We start from the raw sequence: 27,034 nt of genomic DNA, 5'->3' as shown, positions 1-27,034 counted from the left end.
CTTAAGTTGTCTCACTACCACTCATTCCCTTACCTATCAAAATAAAATATAGGTGCTTTCCATTATGCAAAACATTGAGCTCTTTTCCAGGAAATAAGGAACTTGGAGTAAATCCCAAAGCAGAATTTCTGCAGCAGCTGCCTGTTGTGCTGCTGGAAAGCCTAAACAGTGCAGCTTTGAAACAAAACTGTGCTCATCCTGGTATGCAAATGAACCAAAAGATAACAGATAAAGCTACCAAAGGGTACATTAAATCCAGAGGCTTTTATGTAGAAAGATGGATCAAGTGAAAGATTTACTACTTCAATTCCAACAAATTGATTTCTGTTACTTAAGTTAGAGCAAAACCTCAGTGCTACCACGTATCTGAACCCATTCGTTCTTAGCTTACAAAGCAGAATACTGTAATTAACTAAATTGAATGTTTCTTGAAGCTCTTTTGAAGAAAAGACTGACTTGCTTATAATGCATTGGATAGCCTGTCTAAATTGGCTGGCATCCTTCCAGTTTCAAAGCAGCTGAGATTTGAAATCATTATGGGAGCAAGTATTCCAGTTCTCCTCTTTAGGTTACTCTGCTCTGGGCGTCATAACAAGAGGGAATGGAAGAGGGGAGGAAAATGTTGGAGATTTTGTTGTTTTGGGTTTTTTCTATAGTAGGATAAAAAAAAACCTGTAGAAAAAAAGAAAATTTGGGCAATTGCACATCTTGAAACAATTAGCCTTGTAGAAATCTGTTCACATTTATACACTAAATGGCAAAGTTCTTTTAAGTAGTCTTTCCTTAATCTTCCCCTATTACCATTAGAGCATGCAGGACATGTTCATTTCTTGAATTGTTTTTTTCACTTCGCTTTTTGACAGTGATCAGTTGTCTATGTGAAGCCAGGTAACTCTTTGTAAAAAAACTGCTACTAATCCAGAGATGGAGCTTTTGTGATTTATCTCCATTGGCAAGTGTATATTAAAATTCTAGTTATTTACGATTTAACTTACTAGTACTGCATAAGTTGCAAATAACTTCCGGGGTTTTTTTAAAATGACTCGGTTTGGCGTACTTGGAGATGTGTTAGTAGATCTTTGGTGCTTTGGAGTATAAATATCTAGAGAGTACAAAAATATTGATGAAATGAAGAATACTAAATGTCATTTAGGTGGTAAACAAACGGTATACTGAAAAATTAGTATTATACTTGCTTTGGAAAAACTTTCATTATCTTTATTATATCTGGTTGCCTTCAGTTGCAGTATTTCATTTCAGTGCATTAAGGTACAAAATTTCATGATGCTTAGCATAATTATATCTCCCAACATGATTTAGATAGAATCTTAGTACTTATTTACAAGTACAATGATTCGAAAAACAGAACAAAGATATGGGACAGTTGCTTGGCCAGATATGAGACCTGTTGCTTTACTCTGCATAGAACTTTCTTTGATATATCAGGAATTTTGAGTACGTATGTGGGTGATTATAAAAGGGAAATTTAATTTGTTTTGTAGCCACTGCAAAATAAGCTTGCGTTTAAATAATAAGGTATTAAAAGTAGAAAAAAAGTTGAGCGAAGCTTTTCAATATGGGTCTCATCCTATTCTGTGTAGCTTTTTAGAAAAAAAAAAAAAGCAGGATGCTGAAAATAATGTTTTCCCATATTTGAGTGTGGTGGCAAAAAAAATAAATATGAGTATCATGTCCTAAAATAAAATAAATTGGTTTATTTGAAATCTGACATAATTGAATTCAAATGTAATTCTTTTCAGAGTTCCATGCCTTAATATTTCTTTGAATATCCTGCAGCTTTTGTAAAATTTAACTGGTAGGATGACTTTTTAGCACTGTATCTCTCAAATGTGAAAAGTTCCTTTCAAACTTTTAGTTCCCTGAAAACAGGAATCTTGCTTTTTCATCCTAATGTGCTAACCTGTATTGTTCTGGTGATGAAGTGGGAGCTAGAGACACAGCACCTGGTCTCAAAATAGATCAGCAATAACTGATTTTAAGTGCATCATGAGTGACTCATGCCCTTCTACAATTTAAATGCTTTAATCCTCAGTTTCGTTCCTTGCTCTGTAAGTTTGGGTAGGAACTAAGTGGTTTAGGAGTTTATTTTCTTATGGGACCTACTTTCAAAATATTTTGACTTCCCAGCAAGATCTAGCTAAATAATGATGAAAGAAGCATACTCTATACCAGGAATTAAGAAGTGGAAGGAAGGAAAATAGGAAACTTGCTATTAGCCTGCTTTTTCTTGCCCTAAGGCATCATACTAATTTATATGTGATCCCTTGGCTGTGTCTGCATTTTATCCTGGAGAGGGGAGATGGTGGCAGCCTGGCTTTTTTCTTCAGGCAGTGATTCTGGATGGTACTGCTGAAACAGGGTGTGAGCATCTTTGCTCTGATCTGTCTTCCAGAACTTGAACTGAAGTTCACCTTGCAGTTACACTAGGGAAAACTGTGACATTGACTTTTCCCTCAATTTCTACAATGGGCATCTCTTTGGATTCCTAGGGATCCAAGTGCCCCATTAATCCTGGCAGTATATTGCACTTGCAGAGTGAGGGGTGCATCTTTAAAATTATTTTAAACGTTGGTGAATCTAGCTTTGGGTTTTTTGTCTCTTCTCATACCTGCTGGCCACAGTCTGTGTTGTTTTGTGATGCTACAGAGCCCTGTTTTCAGATATTTTTTTTTTTAGAGAAAATGGTTGACTATTATGCATGCCAGTGTTGTTTTAAATGTATGGGGTGTTGTTCGTTTGTTACAACTTTATCAAAATGAAATGTGTTACCTCATGACAGACTTGCAAAAATAATTTATGTAAAAATGTTTTAATTGTTAGCACATAAAGTACCTTATACCAATATGTAATAAATATTGCCAATGGATTATTTATTTTGGATTAGACAACTGGGATTATGGCATTAATGCTAAGATTATTTTATGGCAACAGCAGTCTGCACTGAAATTACTGAAAATTTGAATTATTTTTTTTGTACCTAAAGTAGGTTTTGCCTTTCTCAGTGGGGAACAAACTAAAGGGGCAGGTTTCTTCAAAATTTCTATTCTTCTTTTATTTTTGTAAATGCAGAGGAAAAGACACCAGTAAAGCTTAGGCGTAAAGCAATTCCCTCTTAAACAGTTCTATGCAGACAGATTTGTTTTTATTTGCTTGAAAAAATACTTTCAAAACAATGTGAATTCTGTAAATAATGGAAGAAGGATGAGACAAAACATCTTTAATGAAAGCACTCAGCGTTTTTCACACTCTGAACCTACCTTTATTATGTTAATCAAATTTCATGTGGTTCCCAGCAGGGATACATAAAGATTACCTTTTCAAATAAATGAATATGGATTATTTACTGCATATCAAGAGACTGGTTAGGGGTCTTTGATCTTTGTCCTGATGCAGACATAGATCAGAGCAGTTACTAAGACTCTCTAACTTGTGTGGTGTTCCCTTATCCTCCTGGATGGCCAGGGGGAGAAACAGCAGGCAGGTGTGCCAGCCCTTGCCTGCTGGGGACTCAAGTGTGGTAAGCACCTGCTTTAGATTCCCAGGACAAGTTTAATTCTTCAACTCCAATGATCCCAATGTAACTCAATTTCTAAGGTCTCCGGGGTACTCTGTCAGGTGCTTTTTTGGGGGAAGAATGAAGTGAATATCATTTGGGCTGGTGAGAGGAAATGAGAAGTCAGTTTATTTGTGCTTATAGTTTATTTACTGATACTTTACAGTTAATGAGCTCTTTAAATCATGCCTCCTCATCAGAAGTCCCACTAAAGTAGTCAGTTAAGTGCAGTGAATCTGAAAAACTGTCTCTATGAAAACTAAAAAAAGTGAAGTTCGCCACTCTTCCTTTCGATGCAATATCCTCCTGTGTTTTCTCTGTGTGTGTGATGACCATTAAGAGTTAAATACTGCATTTTCTTTCTTAATTTGTTGTTGCCTAGCTAAAATTCTGTTAAAACTTAGAAAAAAAATATCTGGGATTTATGTGGGAACAGTATATATGTTATCCTATATTTTGCTTCAGGATAATGTTTTGAACATCATAAATCAAATCATGGATGAATGCATTCCACATGAACGGGCCAACCGAGACTTTTGTGTTAAGTTTCCGGAGGAAATACGCCATGACAACCTTGCAGGACAGCTTTGGTTTGGAGCAGAAGTAAGTCTCTCATGTTTTGTTACTTGGGGTTAATGGACCGTTTTTGTGTGGTATAAAATCAGAAGTTTAAAGTACATCTAGAGACTTTTCTGCAAATGGTACGTATAATTAAAGAGTAAACTTCTTTGAGAACTTGCTCTGGATGCTCAGTGGAAGGGGATACTTTAACTGTGGTTTTGGTATTGCTTGGGCTAACAGCATACCAGTTTATTTCCATAATTGTCTACTGCCATTATGACCACGTCTTAAAAATTGTTCTTTTGTGACCTAGCATCTGATTAATATTCTTGATTTTCAAATTTATTTTTTGTCCTGATGGGCCACCTCGTGCTTTAAAAATCTTAGAAACAAATAAAGATATATAAGGGAATTATAGCAGGATAAAAGTTTTTCGAACAAATGTAAATGTATGCTCTTACTTTATTTTAAGGCTATATTATAACTTTGAGCTGGTATTTTTTGCGCATAACTCATTTGTTTCACATGTTTAGGCTTAAAATATAATGGTTTCTGTGCAAAGCACTGAAGTCTACTTATCTTATGTGGCTTTTCTCAAAGACCTGCTTCGACAGCAACCTGTAGGAACAAGGGATTTTTTGTGGTGAATAAGCTTTAATTATTTTAACCAAGGGAAGCTTGAAGTGTCAGAATAAAGGACATGATATGTAAGATACTTATTTGTTACTACTGGTATCTGTTGGCTAAGAAAAAGGAATAAAAACTCATTGTGGAGTCTTTAATGATAAACTTAGTGTCTTCAGGTCTGCTGGCCTGAGGGTGACTTTAAGCACCATGGATTTAAGAGTTGAGGAGAGTAGCCTAGACATCCTACCACACAACAGCATGTTGTGGTGTTGCTTTCAACTTTGCCTCTCTTGTATTTGAAGCAATTCGTTGGCTCCTGTTATTATCCATTCTGTTCTCTACCAGTTCCTCCTTTCTTTTTAAAGTGCATGCTCTCCTATCTTGTTTAGTCCAATATGTGTCCATATGTTCTGTTTCTGAAACTTTGACAGTTGTTAGTTGTAGGTTCTTCTGAGTCAGGCAAGTCCCGGGTAGAATTTACAAAATTAATTTGATTTTTCAATGCTTTCTAACCCTATCTTCAGCAAAAACAGCAGCAACTTTTTTTCTAATTAGTGTGTGACCTTCACTGCCATCATACAGGTGACACCATGCTCTGTTTTTAAAATGCTGAGTGTCTGATGTATCTGCTTAATGGTGCTTCTTTGGTCATTAGGTAGGAGAACATGGGGTCATTCTGTCTGCAGCTGTCCATAATGAATCCCTGTGAATCCCATTATCTTTTCTTACTTGAAGGCACTAACAAACCAGGATTACAGCAATGAATGAACAGGAAAAATGCCAGCCCATGCAGTAAATTCTCCTTGCGTTGTGGAATATGCTTGAGGGGATCACAGAGACAGCTAGTATCTTCGGGGATGAAAAAAATAGTCTCCCTTTATTCACTGCTTGTTACATAAGTTAATGCTTTTACTTTTTCCAAATCCAACTTTCATTGTCTCCTAAATCAAATCAACAGGCTTGGAGAGACCTGTTGGTTTCAGAGAAAGTAATGTATGCAGTGATGAAGTAATGTTAATTCCTACTACTGTAGACACTGTCATTCTGTAAATTCATGTAGTAAGGAAAACTGTATGGACTGTTAAAAATATACACTTATGTGCCCTTGTCAGTGCAATTGCTCTGATGGACTAAGTACCTGTCAGCAGTTAAGACTTGCCTTATCCATACATTCCCACAAATACTGCTTTGACTGATAAGAGGTAAGAACATCATCTTCTCCTGGTAGCCTTAAAACATAAATCAATGCATTAGCCTGCTGAGCAAGGGTTGGGATGGCAGGTCCCTCACAGAGAGCTGCAGTAATGCCTCCCATCCAGGGGAGTGCAGGGGCAGAGAGGAAGTGGAACAGAGCTGCGAATGAAGATTTAAAACAAAAAAAGATAACTTTGAGACTAGAAGAACCGTGTATATTTTCAGTTAATAAAAATATTTCCATTAATCCAGTAAGTATGATTTACATCAGTGCTTGTTGTCTTCCAAATGTATCCATAAAGGAATAAAGCCAGCAGCAGAGATTATTAAATAGCCTGGTTTTAACAGCAATATTTTAAAAAGTTTTATTAATGTCTTACAGTAAAAATCTACTTTTAATGTCTTTGGGAGCCCTTGTGTAACTCTTGGGCCAAGGAGTCTCTTAAATAGCTGCTTCCCAGAAACTGAAAGGGAAGAATCACTCTGTGACCTGGTTTTATGTTTTTTCCTATAAAATATATGCATGGCTTCTGTAGGAGGCAGGCTATTGGTCTAGCTCACTCCCTGGTCTGACAGCCAATGTGAGTATTTTTGCTGCAAGTGGCATCACGGTTGCAGAATTTCTGTCCTTTTCATGAGGAGTAGATTTACAAAATCAAGCAGTCTAGCCTGGATCAAGAGAGTCCATTGATTGTACTTCAGCTGGATCCACATCCCTCTTAGGCAATCAATCTTCGTGTACATAGAGTATATATTTTATCAATACATGCCTACCTAGTGGGAGAAGCACTTTTTAAAAGTTATTCTATCAGTTATGTGGTTCTTGCACTTGAACCTTCCTCTGTTCCCATGTCTCCTGGACTGAGCTGCTCCCTAACCTTTTATGTGAAGGCTTACGACTCTCAGCATATCAGTTTTAAATCTTTCACTTGTTTAATAATTTGCAACAAATTGGGGCTAAGTACTGCCTTTGTTCAAAGTATTAACTATCACATCTTGTTCTCTTTTAAACGTAAAATTAACTTTGTAAAAATTAATATTTTCTCCCTTAATGTATTTCATAGTGTTTGGCTGCTGGTTCAATTATTATGAATCGTGAAATTGAGAGTATGGCTATGAGGCCATTGGCGAAGGATCTGACTCGAAGCCTGGAGGAAGTTAGAAATATCATTCGTGACCAGGCCTTAAGGGATTTGAACCTCTACACAGAAAAAATGAAAGATTCACTCAAGCATTTTGATGTCCTTTTTGCTGAATTTGAATTAAGGTAAAAGATCCGATGTAAATGCATTGTGAGCATTGGCTTGGGTACGACAACTGTGGTGTGCCTTGTTGGTTTTTGGAAGCTTGCTGTTTTGTTGTGTTTTCTTTTAATGGAAAAAGCATGTCATTTTTTTTATCATGGTATTTGAGTTCTTCAGTAATTTGTTGTATTGTTAGATTTTTTCCGTCTAATGTAGTAATAACGAAGAGAAAATTAAATAGCTTTTTAGCAATTAATATTTGCTCTATTCAGCTAAACTGTAATTTTCCATTTGCATGCTGGCATATGGCATTTGAGGGATGTTTTCCAAGACAAAAAAGGAAGCCATAAATCTCTTCACTTAATGTTTTTTTTTTGGAGGAAAGGCGACAAGTAAGATACATTTAAAAAAAAAAAGATGACAAATAGTCTAGATATTATGAGGTCTTGTTCTCTTGTGTTTAGAGATACAAGCAGGATGCACCTAGTGAATTTAAGGCAAATTGAAAACTGATGAAGGAAGTGCTTTTACACAAGCCATAATTAACCGCAGGAACTCAGTGATTTAAAAACTTGTGATTGCAAAATGGCTTGGAGACTTATAGCAAAAGCAAAAATAACTGCTTTTGGGATGAGAAAAGCAACTGCTTATTGCATCAAGGGTCACATTGACCAGGTCTTGCATTGTGCTTCGGAATTAAGCCAGCTTCCTGCATACTTGTTAGATGGTTGTAGTGCTGGGCATAGTTAAAGACAGGATAACTGGACAAGATTATCTGTGGATGTAATATAATACAGCCATTACTACCCTCTGCAAGACAGGTTTCTTAGAATTGGGTAGTGTTTTAAATTTTTTCTGGGAATAACCCATAGACTGTCTTGACTCCCATTACTCTTAGCCTTTCCTCAGTATTCATATTATCTTGTATTATTTTACTCATGTAAGCAGGTTTTTCTGATTAAAAAACCCTATCATTATACTGTTACACTGAAAAACATTTTAATTGAAAACATTAGCTAAAAATGTTTTTAAGTGTGGTTTTGAGTGCAGACACCAATGACAATCAGTAACTGGTTCTTGACAGTACCTGTGCAGTTTTGGGCCTGTCCATACCAACTCTCTACATAGAGCATTTTAATTTGCCATTGTTCTGCAAACAACTTTTCCCCTTTGTGTGTTACCTGTAGTCTACAAATGACTAAGTAATATGGTGACAGAAAACCACTTTACCAAAATTTCTCACCTTGTGAGTTAGTACTTCTGCATGTAATTCCACATAGAAATGAGGCCAGCTTTTAAGTCTCCTAAATTGTTTCTCTTGGGTGGCTGAAATTTCCCTAATATTATCTCGGGTAAAACCTTTTTAATTAAAATTTGTCTTTCAGTCAGGTTTTTTTCTTAAGTGCAGAGTGAACTACTCTGTCTCCAGGATGTGGCAATAAATATCCTTCTAGAACCAACCTCCCTGTGCCACACAGTATGGTGTTCTGGTTGCTAAATGTGTGTAATGACATTTCTAAACTGAGTTCCTCTGCCTCTATCTGCAATAAGTAAATTGGATGCATTTCTTATAGATTCTTGTGCTGTAATTTTTGTAGGAGTGCTGTCAAAATAAATACAAAATGGTACATGAAAGGTTAGGTTTCTATGATGATTTATCATAGCCTTGTTTTTGTCTATGTTATGATTTGTTAAAGTGTGTAAAATAGTAGTATGTTTTTCTATAATCTTTGTAGTTATGTGTCGGCCATGGTACCTGTGAAGTCTCCAAAAGAGTATTATGTGCAGCAAGAGGTAATCGTACTCTTCTGTGAAACTGTGGAGAGGTAAGCATTTTAGTTCAGTACTAGGTTTTTAATTTCTGTGTTTACTTTCAATCTGAGCTTTTCTAGAAGTACTTTGACTGTAGTCTTTAGGAAGCATCATAAAATACCAGGCATTTTGCTTTTCTAGTAATATCCAAGTAGAAAGCTAAAAAGCATTAAGCGTGCTTGCCAGGCACAAGCCTGTACTTTTTTGGTTGTGGGTTGTGTTTTTTTTTCTAGAAAACAAACACAAAAGTTAATAATCCAACAATATTGTCTGTATGCCTAGTTATAGATATGTAAATGAAGGCTAAACATTTAGATAAGCTCCATCTGTTTAAGGCATTAAGACTTAGTGATATTTCATGCAGGAATACATGAGATGATTCAAATAGTTTGTGAACCTTTAGGTGATTATCATGAAGAACTTGTAAAGGCTCTTTAAAATCTTAGAGGGCTGGAGCTTGACTCTGTATGTATGAAGATATGATGTTAAAAGAAGGCAAACAACCAAAACAGTAGTTCACTAGTTCTCCGAGAAGTATAAAGTGATAAGCAAAAATGTGAGTTTGGAATGCACTGTTGAACAACTTTTCCCCCCCACCCCATCACAGACTAGTCAGCCTAGTGGGGGGCAGTGGAGGGGAACAGCATGTGAAATAACCAGCTGTAGTGAGGTTTTGTGCAGTGTAAAGCAGTTCTCAAAAGGAAAATAGTGAACTGGAGTCTGAGTGGAATTATTGGAGACCAATTGACTGTAAGAAGCACTTGCAGTAAGTGTTCGGTTTAGTGTCATATTAGGAGAAGTTGTGAAGTAGGACTCTGGGAAGGAATGAAGGATTACACAGCGCACTGCCACAATCTGTAGATGACACCAATGCCAGAGAATAGAATCATAGTATCATTTGGGTTGGAAAAGACTCTGAAGATCATCAAGTCCAACCATTAACCCAGGACTGCCAAGTCCGCCACTACACCATCTCCCTAAGCACCGTATTTATGCGGTTTTCTTAAACACCTCCAGGGATGGCGATTCCACCACCTCCCTGGGCAGCCTGTTCAATGCTTGATCACCCTTTCAGCAAAGAAATGTTTCCCAATATCCAATCTAACCCTCCCCTGGTGCCACTTGAGGCTATATCCTCTTGTCCTATTGCTTGTTATCTGGGAGAAGAAACTGACCCCCACCTGCCTACAACCTCTTCAGGCAGTTGTAGAGAGCAGTATTGTCCCCCCCCAGCCCCCTTCTCTCCAGGCTGACGCCCCTGCCCCAGCCCCTGCCCGGCTCTGGACACGCTCCAGCCCCTCAGTGTCTGTCTGGCCGTGAGGGGCCCAACGCTGAGCCCAGGCCCCGCGGGGCGGCCCCACCAGTGCCCAGGGCAGGGGGACGGGCGCTGCCCCGGCCCTGCCGGCCACACCGTTTCGGACACCGGCCGGGACGCTGCTGGCCTCCTGGGCCACCTGGGCAGGCTGGGGGCTCATGCCCAGCCGCTGCCGCCCAGCCCCCCCGGGCCCTGTCCCGCCGGGCAGTTCCCAGCCCCCTGCCCCCAGCCTGCAGCTGCCGGGGGCTGGTGTGACCCAGGGGCAGGGCCCGGCGCTCAGCCCTGGGGACCCCCACACCACCGGCCTCGGCCCGGCCTGCCCGGAGCCCCCCACAGAGCCCCCTGCCCCCGGCACATCAACACTGTCCCCCAACCAGGTGTTTCAGGCTTTTTAAAAAACAAGATTATAGCTCAAAGTAATCATAGCAAGGAGGAGGAATTACTTTCCATCAGTCAGAGAGCTACTACATGCACTCATATTTGGCCAGTGTGAGGAAAAAGATGTTTCTCATTAGCAGCTCTGGATAATGTGGCAGTGGACAGTAGGAAGGAACAGGGAGTAAGGGTGGGCCTTGCTCTGCATCCATCTGTTAGTACAAAGTAGAACTTGCTTTCTGGTCGTTTTGCTGTCCACCACTAGCAGTATTTGCAAGATGAGTACTGATGAGGAATAAGAAAAAGTTATTTCCATTCTTTCTGGGACCACTCCTCAGCAGGACTACTGTGCAGTTCTGAGTGTTATCTTACTCACTGATATGGACACATTGGAGAAGAAATTTGAGAGTGTTAGGAAATCTAAGAAATTGTGAAGAAACCTGGAAAACATAGCCAAGTGAAAAGCCGAAACAAATTGGGTTTTATCCTAAAAGGGATTTAAGATATTTCTAAAGTTATTAGAGGACAGTGAAGTGGCCCCCAAACATTAAATCCTTAGACTTCAATAATAGTTGCTGTATAGAACTAGGTGGGTTTTTTTTTTAGTTTGGTTTGTTAGATAAGGAGTTGACCTAGGTGATCATAGGAAGTTTTATTTGAAAATGAAACCAAATACTTTCCCCTGTTACTTGGAAAATACTCCTTTTAGTTTAAAAACTCTAAGCACCAGTGGCTTTTAGTAACAAACTGAATCTTGGTGTGAAATAGTAACTGAAAAGGAAAAATGGCATTAAAATTATTTTGGTTTTGGATGGCTAGAAAAGCTTTTAAAAGTGTCTAAAGTTTTTTAAAGTGTTTAAAGTTCTTTTTCTTCTATTAATATTTTTTAAACTAGAGAGTGCAGTAGTCAGTTATTTTATATAGTGATTTAGATTGTACAAAAATAATTCATAAGTTAAATACTATCAATTTTGTTAGGCTTTTAATAGTCTTCTCAATTTTTTTCCTATTGAAATGTTCTTGGAGCATTTTGTCTCTTAGTGAATAATATTTGTCTTCTGCTTAGAGCCTTAAGGCTTGGATACCTCACTCAAGATATGATAGATGACTATGAACCAGCTTTAATGTTTACAATTCCAAGATTAGCCATTGTATGGTAAGTAATCTTTAACTACTCTCCCTTCTGCTTCATTTAAAGATTCACTGAAGATTTTAATTTTTTTCTGGACTTTTGGTGTATTTTTTCACCTGAGTTTGCTTGTACTTTATTCAAAAATATCAGAGAATTATATTTTGTTTTAAATCATTGTGTTTTCCTGTGGAATATCAAGAAGGGGGGGGGGGGGGAATGTAGAACTAAATATAGAAGATAGGAACCTGGAACAGTCGTCCTACAGAAAGAAATTAAAAATTTAATAAAATAAATCTGTGGAATGACACATTGTCAGAAATATATTTCTTTGAAAGCACATGTTTAGTGTCATTCAAAAATAGTATGACCTAAGCATATAAGTCTTGAAAAGCAAAAATTTTCAATACAAGTTGTGTAATTTTCTTAATGACTCTGGGTTCAAAAGGAGTTGTTAAGACAAACTATTGTGACCACTGAATTAGGCTTAAATCTTTTTCAAGGAAAGTATTAACATAATTTATGTGTAGATTTGTGTCCTGTATTGACCATTCAAGACAACTAAATTAACACAGTGGGTTTATTTCATGCAGTTTTTGCAATATTGAAAAATTGGATGTATTTTTGCTAATAAGTCTTCATGATTTGAGAGAGCAGTTTTTCTGGAGTAAAGCCAGCATATTTGCAGTATTTTACCATTATGAATGTTTAAAGGTTAGCTAATATAAGTAGTATAATTGAGGGAAATAAGAAACCTCAAATCCTGAGTGTAATGTGCTTCTCCTCAGAAAATCCCTGTGGCCCATTGTTCCTGTTAAATAGGATATTGTCTGTAACTGTCTTTCTAAAAATAATAACAGTAATAATAAGATTATCAATAAACAACAGGAATGCGGGAACTCTGAGTCTGCTGGAAGGCACAGTGAGTAATAATATATAGTGACTATCTGGAAAGCCAAGGGCTCTCTAGAAAATATACCATGTCAATCCCAAATTACAAAGAAGAACAGAGAGGGAGAAGAGAAAAAAGTTGTAACTGCTTGTAAGTATTCAGTGATTTGAAAATAAATCACTGCCATGTGAAGTTCCACAGAAAAATTACACCATCCAGATAGTAGTGTTGTCTGGAGGAAATGTAAGTCTTTTGTTTGGACTGTGAAAGGAGAAAACTTTAAACACAAGACAAATGCAACACAAAGTTGTTGTGCTTTTGCTCTGTGTCTTAATGAGAAGGATGGATCTGGGGCAAGGAGAAGCCCTGGATCCCCTTGGTCTTCTAATAGCAAACCTTTAAGGAATACTTCTCAGGGTCATTTTTGTCTAAGGATTCTAATATGGTGTATGTTGCCTAGATAGTTAGCAGGTGTCAGTGCATTTTGAACCAATATGAAACACTAAGACACATTTTTTCCTTTTTTTTAGTTCTTTCCATGTTACAGCTGTGTTGAAGCTTTGATTCAGAACTCTCTCAAAGGTCATATGTATACAGAGACCATATCATAATTTCTTCTGTAGTGTTCTAGCCCAGTTTGGTTTTGTGGTTGTTATTTTTATTATTTTTACTAATTCTGAGAGTTAAGCTCTATGGAGAGCAAACTATACCTGAAAGCCAAAGGTATGATGATATTGCATCAGTTAGAGGTTCAGTGAGAGCACCCTCAAACTTCCCCTCAGCAAACTAACATTTCTTTAGGCAGAAAGCTTAAAAAAAAAAAAAAATGTATGATCTTGGTAACAGGATAATTTCTTTTAAGCCACCAAAAGAAAAAAAAGGTGACTTGCAAAAGGAGTAATTCTTTTTTTTTCTTCTCCCCTTTCCCTACTGCTGCCCTGGTCCCCAAAGCAATGTTGATCAAGCTTAGTAGTCAGATTTCTTGGACCCTTTGTTACCTTGACAATTCTGAACTTTCTGATGGTCATCTTCCAGCCTGATGGGAAACCACAGTACTATCCTGGTACTAGGGCATAAGCCAGACTCTGGGTTTAAAAACAGAAGAGCAGTGTTTCCTAGATGGTAACCAGAGTGTAAATGGTCTTACTTGATTAGTTTTTTTAACACTTCAGTGGGATTTGTCTAACTTGTGACACTAGCTTTGCTGCTGTGTCTCAGAGAGCTTTTGGTGGTCATTCAGGGAGCTTGCTAGTAAACAGCTGGTGAGCAAAAGACATCAACAGTTGCCTTAGCTGAGGCTCCCCATTACTCTGGATGGTTTGGATGCAGAGTAGCTAGAAAGCTTTCTGAAGCAGCATGTAAATTGAATGTAAGAAAAGGAACGTACCTTTTGAAATACCTTGGGTAATTGAGGGCTGACTGTAAGGACAGGAAGGGAAAAAATAAATAGCCTGGGAAAAATAAAACCTCTGTTATTTTGGGTGTGAGAACATGTGATCCATTTGCCTTTTGAGAAACATACATTGTTTTTGCAGTAGGCAGAGGATTAAACGATTTAGCAGAATGGTGCCTGGTGTGGGTGGAATCCACTCTCTCAGACAGTGTGGTATGATGCAGAAGATACGGTGAAGGTGAATTTTATTTAATCTCTGACACACAAACAAGTTTGGTCAGGAGGAACTATTGAGATATCTACAGTGGAGTTCATGGAGGCTTTCAGGATCATCAACAAACATCTTTCCAGGGAAGTTCCTACAAGTGCTGAGTTGATTTAGAAACACGTTATTATCTAAATGTGTTTTATCTAATTTAGCAAATGTGTATTCTTTTTTTACCATGTTAATACTGGTTTATATTTATATTAGAAAAATAGGAGCTCAAGAGTCAACTATCTTACATAGAAATGATTTAGACTGGGAAGAAAAAGCCATTTGCAACCTTTTAAGTCAGTAGGCTTTCCCCAACTTACTTGACAATCAGTTTCTTGTTTGTGTTTTTTTATGGGTTATCTACAGCAACAAAACAAATGCATGTTCTTCCCTTTATGCTTCCATTGCTTTCTCCCGTGTTTAAGGGGAGGTGGACAGAGGGGAAGGGGATCTTTTTCCTGTTGCTTTAAATAGTATTTAATTCTAACTGGGTGAATAAGACAAAAATAAGATAACAATATTAACTTGAATGTAGGTCTAATGTTTATGTATAGTTGCTTTTCTGGCTCCATACTCAGTAGTAACTCTGTGTAATGAGATTTTCATTTCTGTGTGTGTTCGTCCATGTGTTTGATTTACAGTGGCCTTGTTGTCTACTCGGAGGGACCATTAAATTTGGACCATAAACCAGAAGATATGTCTGAACTCTTCAGACCTTTTCACACTTTGCTAAGAAAAATAAGGCAAGTAATAAAAAAGATGGTTTTAACTGCCTCTCTTCTGAAATGAAAATCAAAGGCCTAAAGAACTCATAAATGCCTAGAAAAGTGTTTGCGATGTTAACCATAAACTGTGTTATCCTCTTATCTACCCGACACATAGCCAGGAAATAACTAAATGCCGTTTTTCATTTCATGGGAGTTTTCTGAACTCTTCATCTCTCTGTGATAGTTTTTATTCTGAATACAATTTTATTACATCTCTGATTTTCCTTATGGTTGGGTGATGCCTGAAATACTAAAGTTGCAGTTTATTTTGGGGAGATCCTGTTTCTAATTAGCATCTTTGTTTCTGTTTAGCTAGGTTTATTACTTTTTCTCATTGCATTATGATGCAATACTCAGATCATTCTTAATCTAATAGAAATGACTATCAATTTTTCATATTGTGGATCTGTTTTTATAGGATGGATCATTTTATATATACTTTTTTTACAGTGCTTCAGTCTTGGTAACCATTGGAGATGTGGGCTTTGGTTCAAGTATCAAGAGCACTAAAATTTTTTTCTTAGTTTGAGGTCTTTGGAAGACTAATTGTTACTTTGGAGAAGTTGTATTTTTAAAGATACAAGCTGTATCTTTAAAGGATCTTTATTCAGGGCTTTTTATGTTCACCCTTAATGTATTTTATCTGGATGTTTAAAAAAACCTAACTGTTTTCTAAATATTTAAGCTCTATTATTTTCTTAGAACTCAGTTTTATATACCAATTGCAAATTTTAGTCTTAGAAAACTCTAGAGATAATTTGGCAAAAGTTTTTATCTTTGGTGTCCAATTCTCAGCTGTTTATCACCTTCCCTCAATGTCATAATGACAGTTCGATGCAAGAATAGTTTCCACATCGATGTTAATCTTCTCTCACGTATTAGAGGTGAGGCATCTCCTGAGGGAGAATGCAAGCTTTGTCAGGGATGGTTCAGAGAGGAGCTGATGTCTGAAGTAAACTTCTTATGAATATCCGGACCACATTCTTTTGTATCCCTTGAAGATTTCCTATTTCTGTTTAGAAGTGATATGGATTTAGTTTTAGGTACATTAATAATATTCATATTGAAATCTCAGAATTAAAACTGACAAATCAACATGGTTGGGGCGTTTTTTCTTGAGTGATTATGGTTTCATAAAACACTGAGTAAAGAAGAACCTGAATTGAGGAGCAAAACTGAAGTTAGAGGGGAAAAACCCCAGCCCTTTAATGGTACTGAAGCTTAAAAAACTCCATGGAGTTTACATAAAAATACCTTTTTCTTCCCAATATGTGGCTAACACAGAAATTTTTACCAGCGTTCCAATGGCTCACTAAAGCCGAAATAATATTTAAAAGCTAATGTACTTGTCATAATCTGTACTTTCTGCTTACTCCTTGCATTTCACAACACAGAAAATGACAATCAATGAAATCCGTTTATTGCTTCATCCATTTAATTTTCAATAACTCTGAACTTAATGCTTGGGTTGAAAACACATCAGTAGAATGCTTGTTTTTTCAATAACTACAGTTTTCAACACAAAAAATTAAAAGACTTGGTGGTTTGGGTTTTTTTGGAAAAAATTCTGATACACTTGAACTATATCATTTATTCTGCCAAGTGAGCATTAAAAATTGTGATTTCAGTTTTCTAGCAGACAAAGTTTCCTAAGTGTTCTAAGTGAGATAGCATCTATCAGAGCAAAATTTTGAGCAACACTAAGATGTAATTTGAATTTGTATTTCTGGCAGTTTTTGAATTAAAGGAATGTCAAAGAACTCGAATATTTGAAGAAACAGGGCTCAAAAAGATTCTTTAGTAATACTCCTTAAAGAAGAACACATTGAATGAAAATACCCATGAGATACCAATGTGTCCAGTTCATATAGAATAATTAAATTCCTTTTAAAAGTACCGAAGCTGTCTACATTGTAACATTTTTTGTTAGCACAGATTCTTTAACTCATCAGGCTGCAGTTCCTACTCAGTGAGAACATTCACAGAAACCTGTATGGGAAGATGGAATGAGGTACTTGATATTTCTGCTCCCTAACAAAAAGGGAGCATTTTTTCCAGGAGTCTTTTCTCCAGTCTCCATCACCACTAGTTAAGGCATGAAAAAAGATTCAAGTAGTCTCCTGTTAAAATAGTTACATTCTTGTATTGCAGTTTTGTTTCTGTTGTAACAACATAGAACAACATCTTACTGCAGAATATTATCACATCCCGGTAAATTTCTTTGCAAAGCTCTATAACTTTTTAGCCAACTAAAATATTTTAACTCATGGAGTAACACCAAATATACAGCTGATTATTTGGTAGGATTACAGGCAATTTTTAAGGTGTACTATCATAAAACTTCCCTCCTGTTAAAGGCAATGATAAGTACTGTATTTATATAGATCCACCTAACTAAATCCAGAACTAGCAGAGAAGAATAGCTATTGGCTGGGAAATTTTTTGGTGCCCTACTGGTGGCTGGCAACTTTCAAAACAATTGAGACTAGAGACTCTCAGAGCAAAAGCCGTAAGTGTTCTTGTTTAGATTTTGGTGTGGTTGAGCAGCAATTGAAGACTTTGAAAGTTTTAGTTAATACCTATGCCAGGTGCTTGTGTTGATTTTTATTTTAGATGTAAAACATCAGCATTGGTATATTGTACATCTACCAATGCATAATTACATAGTAGTATTTTCTCTGGCAAAAATGGTTCAAACGTCTTAGTTTAAAAGAACAAACTACTGTAGTCTGCCTGGTAAGCATACAAAACATATAATCGGGTATATGCATAGATATTTAATTCACATGCCTGTCACCTGAACGTCCTTGTGATAAAATATTACCTATACTATATATACATTTGAGGCTACTTTACAGAGGTTTTTGAGGTGAGGAAACATGGGTTTTCACAGTACTCCTTAATTCTGCCCTTTTTTCAGAGCCCTCTGCTTGCCTGTTTGGTGTCTGTTTCTGGACTATTACAATAGATGACAGGGTCCCTATAGATTTTAGTGGTGCAAAATCAGGCAGATTGCAAATCAAGTGGTGCAGAATCAGAGGGTGCGGGACTTGGCGCAGCACTGCAAAAGCAGGAGGATGCAAATTGCATTCCTGTACCTGCATCATGTTCTTCTGGTGGCAGTTCCATAAAGGCAGCTGTTTATGCTGTGTTTGGAGCATGAACTGAAGCACGGGCTGGCAATAACAGGGGTGCTGTTCTCTGAAAACAGGAAATTTAGAATTCCAGTCAGAATAGGAGCAGGGTTAATGAAAGAGGCTTGGAGAATGTGCAAGACCAGTTCACTTGTGTTTTTGTGGCCCTGTCCACTCTTTAGCCAAATTTTGTCTTCAAATGGACATCTATCCTTGGATTTTTGAAGAATTTCTTCACCCTACATACTGGCAGAAGAGTAAAATGTTTATTGGTTTTGCAATAGGCAGAGTAAATTTCTACTGCTGCTCATTACAAGCGGAGTACATCTTAAGAGCATGCCTTGTTTTTCTTCCAGTAGCTGTTGCCACTGGAAGAAATATGTCCCTGATATTTTCAAGGCTAGATTGCCTTCCTGTCATACTATTGCAAAAAGAGTAAAAACAAGTGAAACCTCAACATGTGCCTTTTTTAAATTCAGTGTTTTCTAAAGTCTCTGTGAGAAGGAAGTGCACTGCTGCTGTTGGGGTGTATTGCAGAAGCTGTCTTTACCTGTGGCTTCTGAATAATGAAAACAGAGGGAGAAATTTTTTTCCATATGTGTGCAGCACTTGTTAGGATCCAGTGATGAGTTACAGATGCTTCAGCAGAAAGGAAATGAAGGGTGGAATTAACTATGGCTTAATTGAAACTGATGGTTTAATAATGATGCCTGATACTTAGTTTTAAACTTTCAGTAGTGAGATTTGATGTTTCTCTCCATATACTGGTTCACACTAATTTAATTCTTAATATCTACATAGGCATTTTACAACACTAATTGTTACTAATTAGTAACAAAAATTGTTACTAATGTTGGCAGTGAATCTTGTATAATCTAGTACACAACATAGCAAAAAGATAACTGTTGACCGAACATTTGTCACTTTGCAAGGAAGCTTGTATTTAAAACAGCCTGGTGAGTCTAGGGTTTTTTATGCAGAGAGGGGAAGATAATTGTCTGATCCTATTTTAGAACAAGCTGTATTTGTTAATAACAAAATTTCTGGTGTTTGAATTGAGAAAATAAGCTTATCTCCTTGAAATTTAAAGCAGGATTGTTTCTCTACTGAAATAACAGGGCTGGTGGACTACCATGTGTCATCCAACAGATTATGTATAGCAACTCTTGCAAGGCACCATGGACCTGACTGACCTTAAAAGAGATAAGGACTGTCAGCTGATTTTGTTGATTTATTTTTTTTAATCAAGCTTTATTTATTAATTCTCAAAACTGCACACAATTGCTCTTAAATTTTGAGGTGGTGTTATGGGCAGAAACAAAGAGTTCATTACTTATTTCAATGAGGCTGGTCAGTGTAAAGTAAATACATATTTCCAGCAGTTCCTTTACAGTAAACATGTGAAACTGGTATCAGATAGGTCTGTGCAGTCAGGTTCTCTGTGTCTTCAGAAAGGAAGCAGAGCAGCTCTGGCCACTCAGACATCCAGGAATCCTGGGTCCTGCCATGCGATGTTCTGAAGCCTGAATAAAAATCCCAGAGTAGATGCAGAAAGTCGGAATATTCTATCTTATATTTTTACTAGGCCCGTTTCATTCCCAGATACGCTGATGTGCTTGGGTGGAAAGCAAATTCCTATGAATCTTGCTAGCATAGTCTGTGTTTGTAAAAGTTGCCAATTCTTATCTTACATGTTTTGAGAAGAGGGTATGACTGGTGTATGGAGAGGAATAGTTGATGTTTAAGCAGTTAACTGTTGGTCATTTACTGGTGTGCACATTTTCATCCCTGCAAGAAAAGATCACTGAGGATTGTTGAACATGAGGATGCCGCCTTAGTTCAGAAATTGTGAGCTACAGGCTGCTGCAAGCCAGTAGGATGCACTCAGCAGAGATCATTGTGTTGTCCTGTTCTTATGCTCGCTCTTAGAATCTTTTATCAGAGACAGGCTTTTCTGCTTGATGGATATGAAAATATATTACGTTTTTAATATCTTAAGTGAGAGGCAAGCTTAAAACCTTCACTGTTGCATTTGTGTGCTTACTCAGTTGTGGTGTTTGAAACTAAAACTCCAGCCATTTTTAAAATTCCGCATTACTTTGTTTCTGCTTATAAACTGCTACATCACAGCACTTCTGTAAAAACTGACCAAGTGTTTTTAAGTACAAAGCCTCATGGCAAAAAATCATGTTATTCTATGTTTTTATTGATTGTATTGGTGTTATTATTTCAAAAATAATAATAATACAGATATTATATGTTGGTGTTAAACTATTTTTTGTCAGGTTTTATGGTGATGTTAAAATGCTTAATTTCTTACAGAACACTCATTACTATTTGAATAAATGTCTGAGTAATGATGTGATATCATTATATACTTGGTAGACTAAAAGGAATGTATTTTAAAATATTCTAGTATGCCAGATAGTAAAGTTATAAATCAGTATTGCTAGGTAAGTGGGTCTAACAAAGAATTGCCTATTTCCCTTTCTTACTCATTTATAACGGAAAACATTTTCAAACTTTGGACTCAAAGGCGCATATGGAATGATTTAAAGAACTATTGACTTCTCTATTAGAGAACATGGAAACAAGTGAAAAGGTTGCATTTATTCTTATAAGGTACTTCTGTCGGCTTAGATTTTTTTTCAGGGTCATATAACTCATATAAAAGCATGATTTTTTCAAAGAAAAATTAAACGTTAATTGTATGGAATGTACATAACTACAAAACTGTATGTTCTCTACTTTTTCTGGCTTAAACATGCTTATCTAAACTGTTACCTTTTTAAAATTGCAGGGTGGCTGATATATGAGTCAGATACTAGTGATGTATTTTGGGGGGCATTGTGGTCTTTTAGTGATAGTACTTGGAAAAATGTGGTCTTTGAGTTAACAAGTTAAGAATGCAAGTCATTGACTGGAAATCAACATGTGATGTGTGTTGAATGTTTCTTTGGGGGTTTTCTTTGGTACTTTTGTTCAGACTGAAGTTACTCCTTTAAGGGAATTCTTTTAATATGATGTTGATGTTATGCCAGCTGTATGTCACCTGCTAGCCAGTGATCTCTAAAGACATGTGGAGTGCTGGACTTCTAGCCTCTCTTTAAGCTGAAGGTCTTCCTTTTCCTATCCCTTCATTTATGTTAAAATATACTTGGTGGTCTTCAAAAATATTGACAGCAGTTCTTGACAGGATCTTTTTATATGTGGTTTCTAATTGAGAAGCATAGTGTAAATAAAACTCAGACCTAAAATTAAGTGCTGCTAGGTCTGTGGTTTTGTTTTAAAGTTATAAATCACTTAACTGTTATTTGAGGCTCTTATGTTTTGGTTTTAGGTGCTCGTAGTCTGAAACTGCAACACTGGGGACACTTGATAAAGCTGGAGAATGCTGCATGTCTCTAGAAAAAGTGGTTTAGTAAATATGTAAATTTTTTAGGCCTGCCTGATTCTTAACATCAAGCAGAAGCTTAACTCCCTGATGACTGAGTGGTGTACTTTAACCCCAGCTGGCAAGTAAGCAGTACACAGTTGCCTGCTCACTTCTCCTCAGGATAGGGGCGAGAATTGGAAGAGTAACAGTGAGAAAACTTGTGGGTTGAGATAAAGTTTAATAAGTAAAGCAAAAGCCATGCGCACAAGCAAAGCAAACCAAGGAATCCTTTTGGCAGGCAGGTGTTTAGCCACCTCCATGAAAAATCAGGAAACATTTCTTCACTGCAAGGGTGGTCAAGCATTGGAACAGGCTGCCCAGGGAGGTGGTGGAATCACAGTCTCTGAAAGTGTTTAAAAAAGTGTAGATGTGGTGCTTAGAGATGTGGTTTAGTGATGGACTTGGCAGACCTGGGCTAACTGTTGGACTTGATGGTCTTAAAGGTTTCTTCCAACCTAAACGATTTTATGAAAGCAAGGCTCTGTTGCCTGTACTGGTTACTTGGGAAGACCAATGTCATCACTCCGAATGTTCCCTCCCTTCCTCCTTCTTCCCCCAACTTTATATGCTGAGCAGGATGTCCCATAATATAGAATATCCCTTGGGTCAGGTGGGGCAGGGCTGTCCCAGCTGGGTTTCTTTCCAGCTTCTTGTGCCCCACCCCATCACCCACTTGGTAGGGTGAGAGGCAGAAAAGGCCTTGGCTCTGTGTGAGCACTGCTCAGCGTTTATGAAAACATCCCTGTCTCATGGATACTGGTTTTAGCACAGATCCGAAACATGGCCCCATACTAAGTACCATGAAGAAAATTAACTCTCTCCCAGCCAAAACCAGCATAGTTACATATTTGACGCAGGAGTGAACCAACTTCCAATCCTGGTTTCAGTGAACAGGCTTCCAAGACATCAGTGTTGTAGAAGTGATATTAGTATTTTATAATATTCTTTTTATCTGACTATTTAATGGTGTAAAACTTAGGCAGTACTTTTTACAGAACAGTTTTCAGAATCTACTATAAAGGATAGCAAATCAGTTTGCTAATCAGAGTCAAATTTGTGAATTAAATTAAAATGACAGTATATCTAACTGTGGGTAACACTATATGTAAATGGGGAAAGATCCATTTTGGGGCATGTTTTGATTTATTTTGGGTCTTCATTGCAGGAATTAAGTAATTTGGTACCCTGTATTTGCATGAATGATGTCAAAATCAGGCATCAGCAATCACATGTTGTGAATATGAATGTCAAGTGCACCTTGAGTTACACAGCTGAGAGTACTCTGTGCCCTCAGGTTCTGGCTTTCTGTACTAACAGTAAAAAGCTTTTTTAAGATCTGTAAGGTCAGTTCCTCCTATGATTGTAAATGCACAATGATGTGTGTATTTCTCTATTTTCAGGGATCTACTTCAGACATTAACTGAGGATGAACTGCACACACTAGAACGTAACCTCTGCATCTCTCAAGATTTGGATTTTCCAGTCAGAGCAGATCCTGAAGCACCCTCTGTCATTACACCAGGCATAGCTGCGACTTTGCCTGCTAAGGAGCTTTCAGCAAAAGCTGAAAATACAGAGGCTGAGCTGGCTTGTTCTATGCAGTATGATGAACAGGAGCTGGAACAGCTGAACAGGATGGTACACAGAGTTGGAGATGAAATGTCTTCTCTGCTTTCCCCTCCAAGCATCTGTCAATCTCCAGCTCACAGGCCTAGCCTAAGAAATAGTTCTAGCACAGAGGCTTCACCAACAAGACACCATCTTGACAATTTAGCTGATGAAGACGACAGAGTATTTTTTATGGATGACCTAGATGGAGCAGGAGAAGCTCTTGCTGGGTTGGATTCAGTAAGTGATACTTTTGCTTGGGTGAATAACCCTTGCCATGATTCAAAACAGAACCTGCAATATAGAGATGCTTTGCTATACGAGAATGGCCACCAGACAGAGGAAACTGTGCTTTTAAAAGATGCTGAAAGTGACTTAAGCAATAATAACAATATTGAAGATAGCAAACAGATATCTGGTGTTTCAGTTCAGAATTCATGCAGCTGTCTAGAAGGTCCGGACTCGCAATTGTACCTCAATGGCTGGGATGCATACGCTGATGACGCAGAAATGGCGGAAGTGATAGCTCACAGGACAGGAGGAATGAAAATATCTGCTACTGTAATATTCAATCCTAAATCTCCCTCTAGCTCAGAATCCCCAGTAACAACTCCAGAAGCAGCTATTAGTTGTGTTCCTGGATCTGCTAATCCATTAGCAAATGAGGAGGAGGATGAATCCCATAAACTCAGTATAGCTGCCACAAACTGTCTAATTAATTCCTGTGTGTGTTGTGGCAGCTGTGAAGACAGCAGGGAGGACAGTGTTGAAGGTTTAAAGACTAAACATTCTGCAGGAGGTGTAGTAAATGCTTCATACACATTAGTAAAGTCTAAGGAAATGGACCATGTAGATAACTTGGACAATTCAGTCCCTGCAAAGGAAACATTAAAACCCGAAAGTTCTGCTTTGTTAGCAGAAGGAGACTTGGGCAGGGAAGAGCAAAACCTGCCAGTCTCCTCTAAGTGCCTGGCACATTCCTCAGGTTCGCAGGTAGGAGCAGAAAATGACTCACAGGGAGAAGCAGAAAGCATCTCAAATCAGCAGCAGAAGTGGGAGAAGAGAAAACAACTAAGTGAGAAAAAACTGGACACCAATGAAGATGCTAATAGTGAGAGGACAGCAAAGGAAGATGTAAAGTCAAGATCTAGTTCAAGGTAAGAGCCGCTTAATGTCTCAGTAGAAATTTGCTTGTAAAGAAGTTCCTATATTCCTGTACTTCAGTGATTGGTGTATAATGTTGATTTTAAAGAAAATATGTGGTGCAGGATTAAGGAATTTATCAATATTCTTTTTTTTAATGCAAGTAGCTTTTTATTTGACTTAATTATATCTCTTTCAGAAAACATGTGGAGAACACCTGGATTTTAATCATATGGCGTCTACATCATTGAAATCAATGTTACATTACCAGTTTAATGTAACAGAGTGCATTGCTGCTAAATGTTACCCAGGTCATTATCTCTGTGGTACTCTGCTGTTTTGCAGGAAAAGTGGCTGGCAGATAATGAAAAGTGAACTTGTGTGTCACTGCACAGGATTAAATTGGGATCTGAACACATCTTACCTAGCTTCATTTGAGGGAATGGGATTGATCTGATAATGTAGCCTGGGGGCACAAATGTATTTGTGAATGCCTCTGTGCTGAAGGAGCCTAATAGAGTGCAGAAGCAGCTATATATTTAATGGAAATAAGGAACTAGATGATAGGGAGAGACCATAATAATAGTTGTATTAAAGTGCCATGCTTCAGCTCAACTTTGATTAGACGTTAGGGATCATATACGCATCAGTAGGAAACAAGACGTCATTTTGTTTTACTGTTCAGAAGATAACCTGTTTCCTAGTGAGTAAAGTCCTCAGTTTCCCTGAAGTATTAATATCATAAAGCAGGGGAAAGAATTTAAAAGGAAGTTGTTGTTGTTTTCTGTATTTCCGTGACAGTTACCTTCTGTTGTGCCTCACTGTGTCAGTACTGTGGAGATCATGTGTGTGATGCAGTATCTCTCTTCGTTATATGTGTATAGAGTTCAGGATAACACAGTGGGGGATAGCATGAACCATGAAGCATTGTCACAGTATGAAGGCTACAGAAATAAACACTTTTTTAATAACAGACCTATTGAATTATGAAATATTTTACTGGTAGTAGAAAAAGAATCAAGAGTTTTTTTACAGTGGAGTTAATTCCTCTTGTGTACATCACAACTTCGTGTGCACAAAACTCAACTTTTGAGTAGGTAGTTTTATTTATCTCATTATTCTGAGTATTTGCAGTCTTAGGCTTCAAGTATCATATTCAAGGCCTTACAGCAGGGTTTCTGAATGGACTTCATTTTAAGAAGTAATTCACAAATCCCTTTGTTTCATGCTTTGGCAACACTTAGTGGAATATTGCTTATAAGTAATTATTGTATGTTTGATTAGACTCCTGATAAATTATACATTGTTTACAAAACTCGGGCGATTTGTCTAATAATTTTTGCCCTGGGTAGGATATTAAGCGAAACTTGTGAGAACAAGTTTGCAAAAGGTAATAAAATTATATATATAAGCTGTTTTTTCAGCTTCCATGGTTTGTGGGTGTAATAACTTCTTCTCCACATGTTTGTCCAGCCTCTGTTAATACTGTGTAAAAACTCTGTATGAGAATTGTCCTTTTACACAGTTCTGTATGTCTGTGTACCTCTGTATCCTTTCGTTTGCTCTGGACCTGGTTCTTAATAGTTTCATTGAATGACTCCTAGTTCCTGCCTGGCCTCTCCATGCTGGTTGTGATGTAGACCTCAGTCACACTTGTCTGTGTGGTTACTTTTTCAGGTTGGAGAAGTCACAGCCTACTTGATCAGGAGTTATCTGTAGCTTTGATCATTCCTTTTGTCTTGCTCTAAACTTTTTTCAGTTACACTGTTTCCTTCTGGAGATAAGTGAATCAGAACTACACTTAAGATAGGAGCAAACCATGGATTTGCACAGTGGCATAATAGTTTTCTCTTCGTTTTCCAATGGCTCCCATTATTTCACTTTGGAGTTTTTACCTTGTGGTGATCTTAGAGTTTGAGTTGCCTGCCAAAACCCTAAGATCCTGTTTGTGAGCTCAGATGTTGTCATTCTATATCTGATGGTAAAATTGTTCTCCCTATGTTTACCAGTTGAATCTTATGTTGCCATTTTATTACCTGTCATTCAGACTTTAAGATCCTTTGCAGTTCTTCAGTCTGCTGTTATTGTTACTACCCTAAAAAATTTTGCACCAGTAGCGACCTTTCAGACTTCATTTCTCGCCCTGTTTTTGCAGATCGTATGTGAAAACAAAACCCCCAGGGTCCTAAAGAATTTCAGCAGTGGCACCCTGCTCTTCTGAGAAGTGGTTCTTTAACAGTTCCTCCCTATATATGGTTAAGAATTATTTATCTGTTTTGGGACTCTGCTCTTATGCTATAGCACCTTAGTTTTCTTGAAAGTCTTCAGTGAGGTGTTTTGACAGAACCTGTTTGGAAATTCAGAGGATGCTAGCCAAATTACCATTCTTCACAAGCTTCTTGACCCCTTCAGAGAACTTCCAAGAGGCTCCCTCTGCAGCAGCCATGTTACTACTTCTCAGGCAGACCTTCTCGTTATTGGCTACCTGTTTTAGCTTCTGATATATTCTGTTCAGTTGCTTGGTACGATCATCAGGCTCACAGAGCTGGAGTTGTTTGAATCCCCTTGGAGTCC

General features: G+C 37.6%; 1 protein-coding gene across 4 annotated transcripts in view; it reads left to right on the top strand.

The window, feature by feature from the left end:
• The window catches only part of ZFYVE28 (zinc finger FYVE-type containing 28), a 165,978-nt gene that overhangs the window by 97,235 nt on the left and 41,709 nt on the right, over positions 1–27,034 (top strand). For all 4 annotated transcript variants that reach the window (XM_055796709.1, XM_055796708.1, XM_055796707.1 and 1 more), the window contains exons 3-8: positions 4,040–4,177; positions 7,021–7,223; positions 8,937–9,026; positions 11,769–11,858; positions 15,014–15,115; positions 23,110–24,474. In XM_055796709.1, the coding sequence (XP_055652684.1) occupies positions 4,040–4,177; positions 7,021–7,223; positions 8,937–9,026; positions 11,769–11,858; positions 15,014–15,115; positions 23,110–24,474 (1,988 nt within the window). The remainder of the gene's footprint in view (positions 1–4,039; positions 4,178–7,020; positions 7,224–8,936; positions 9,027–11,768; positions 11,859–15,013; positions 15,116–23,109; positions 24,475–27,034) is intronic.

Source organism: Falco peregrinus, chromosome 2 (genome assembly GCF_023634155.1).
Source record: "Falco peregrinus isolate bFalPer1 chromosome 2, bFalPer1.pri, whole genome shotgun sequence".
Taxonomy (NCBI): Eukaryota; Metazoa; Chordata; class Aves; order Falconiformes; family Falconidae; genus Falco; species Falco peregrinus.
This window is presented reverse-complemented; position numbering and strand designations above follow the sequence as displayed.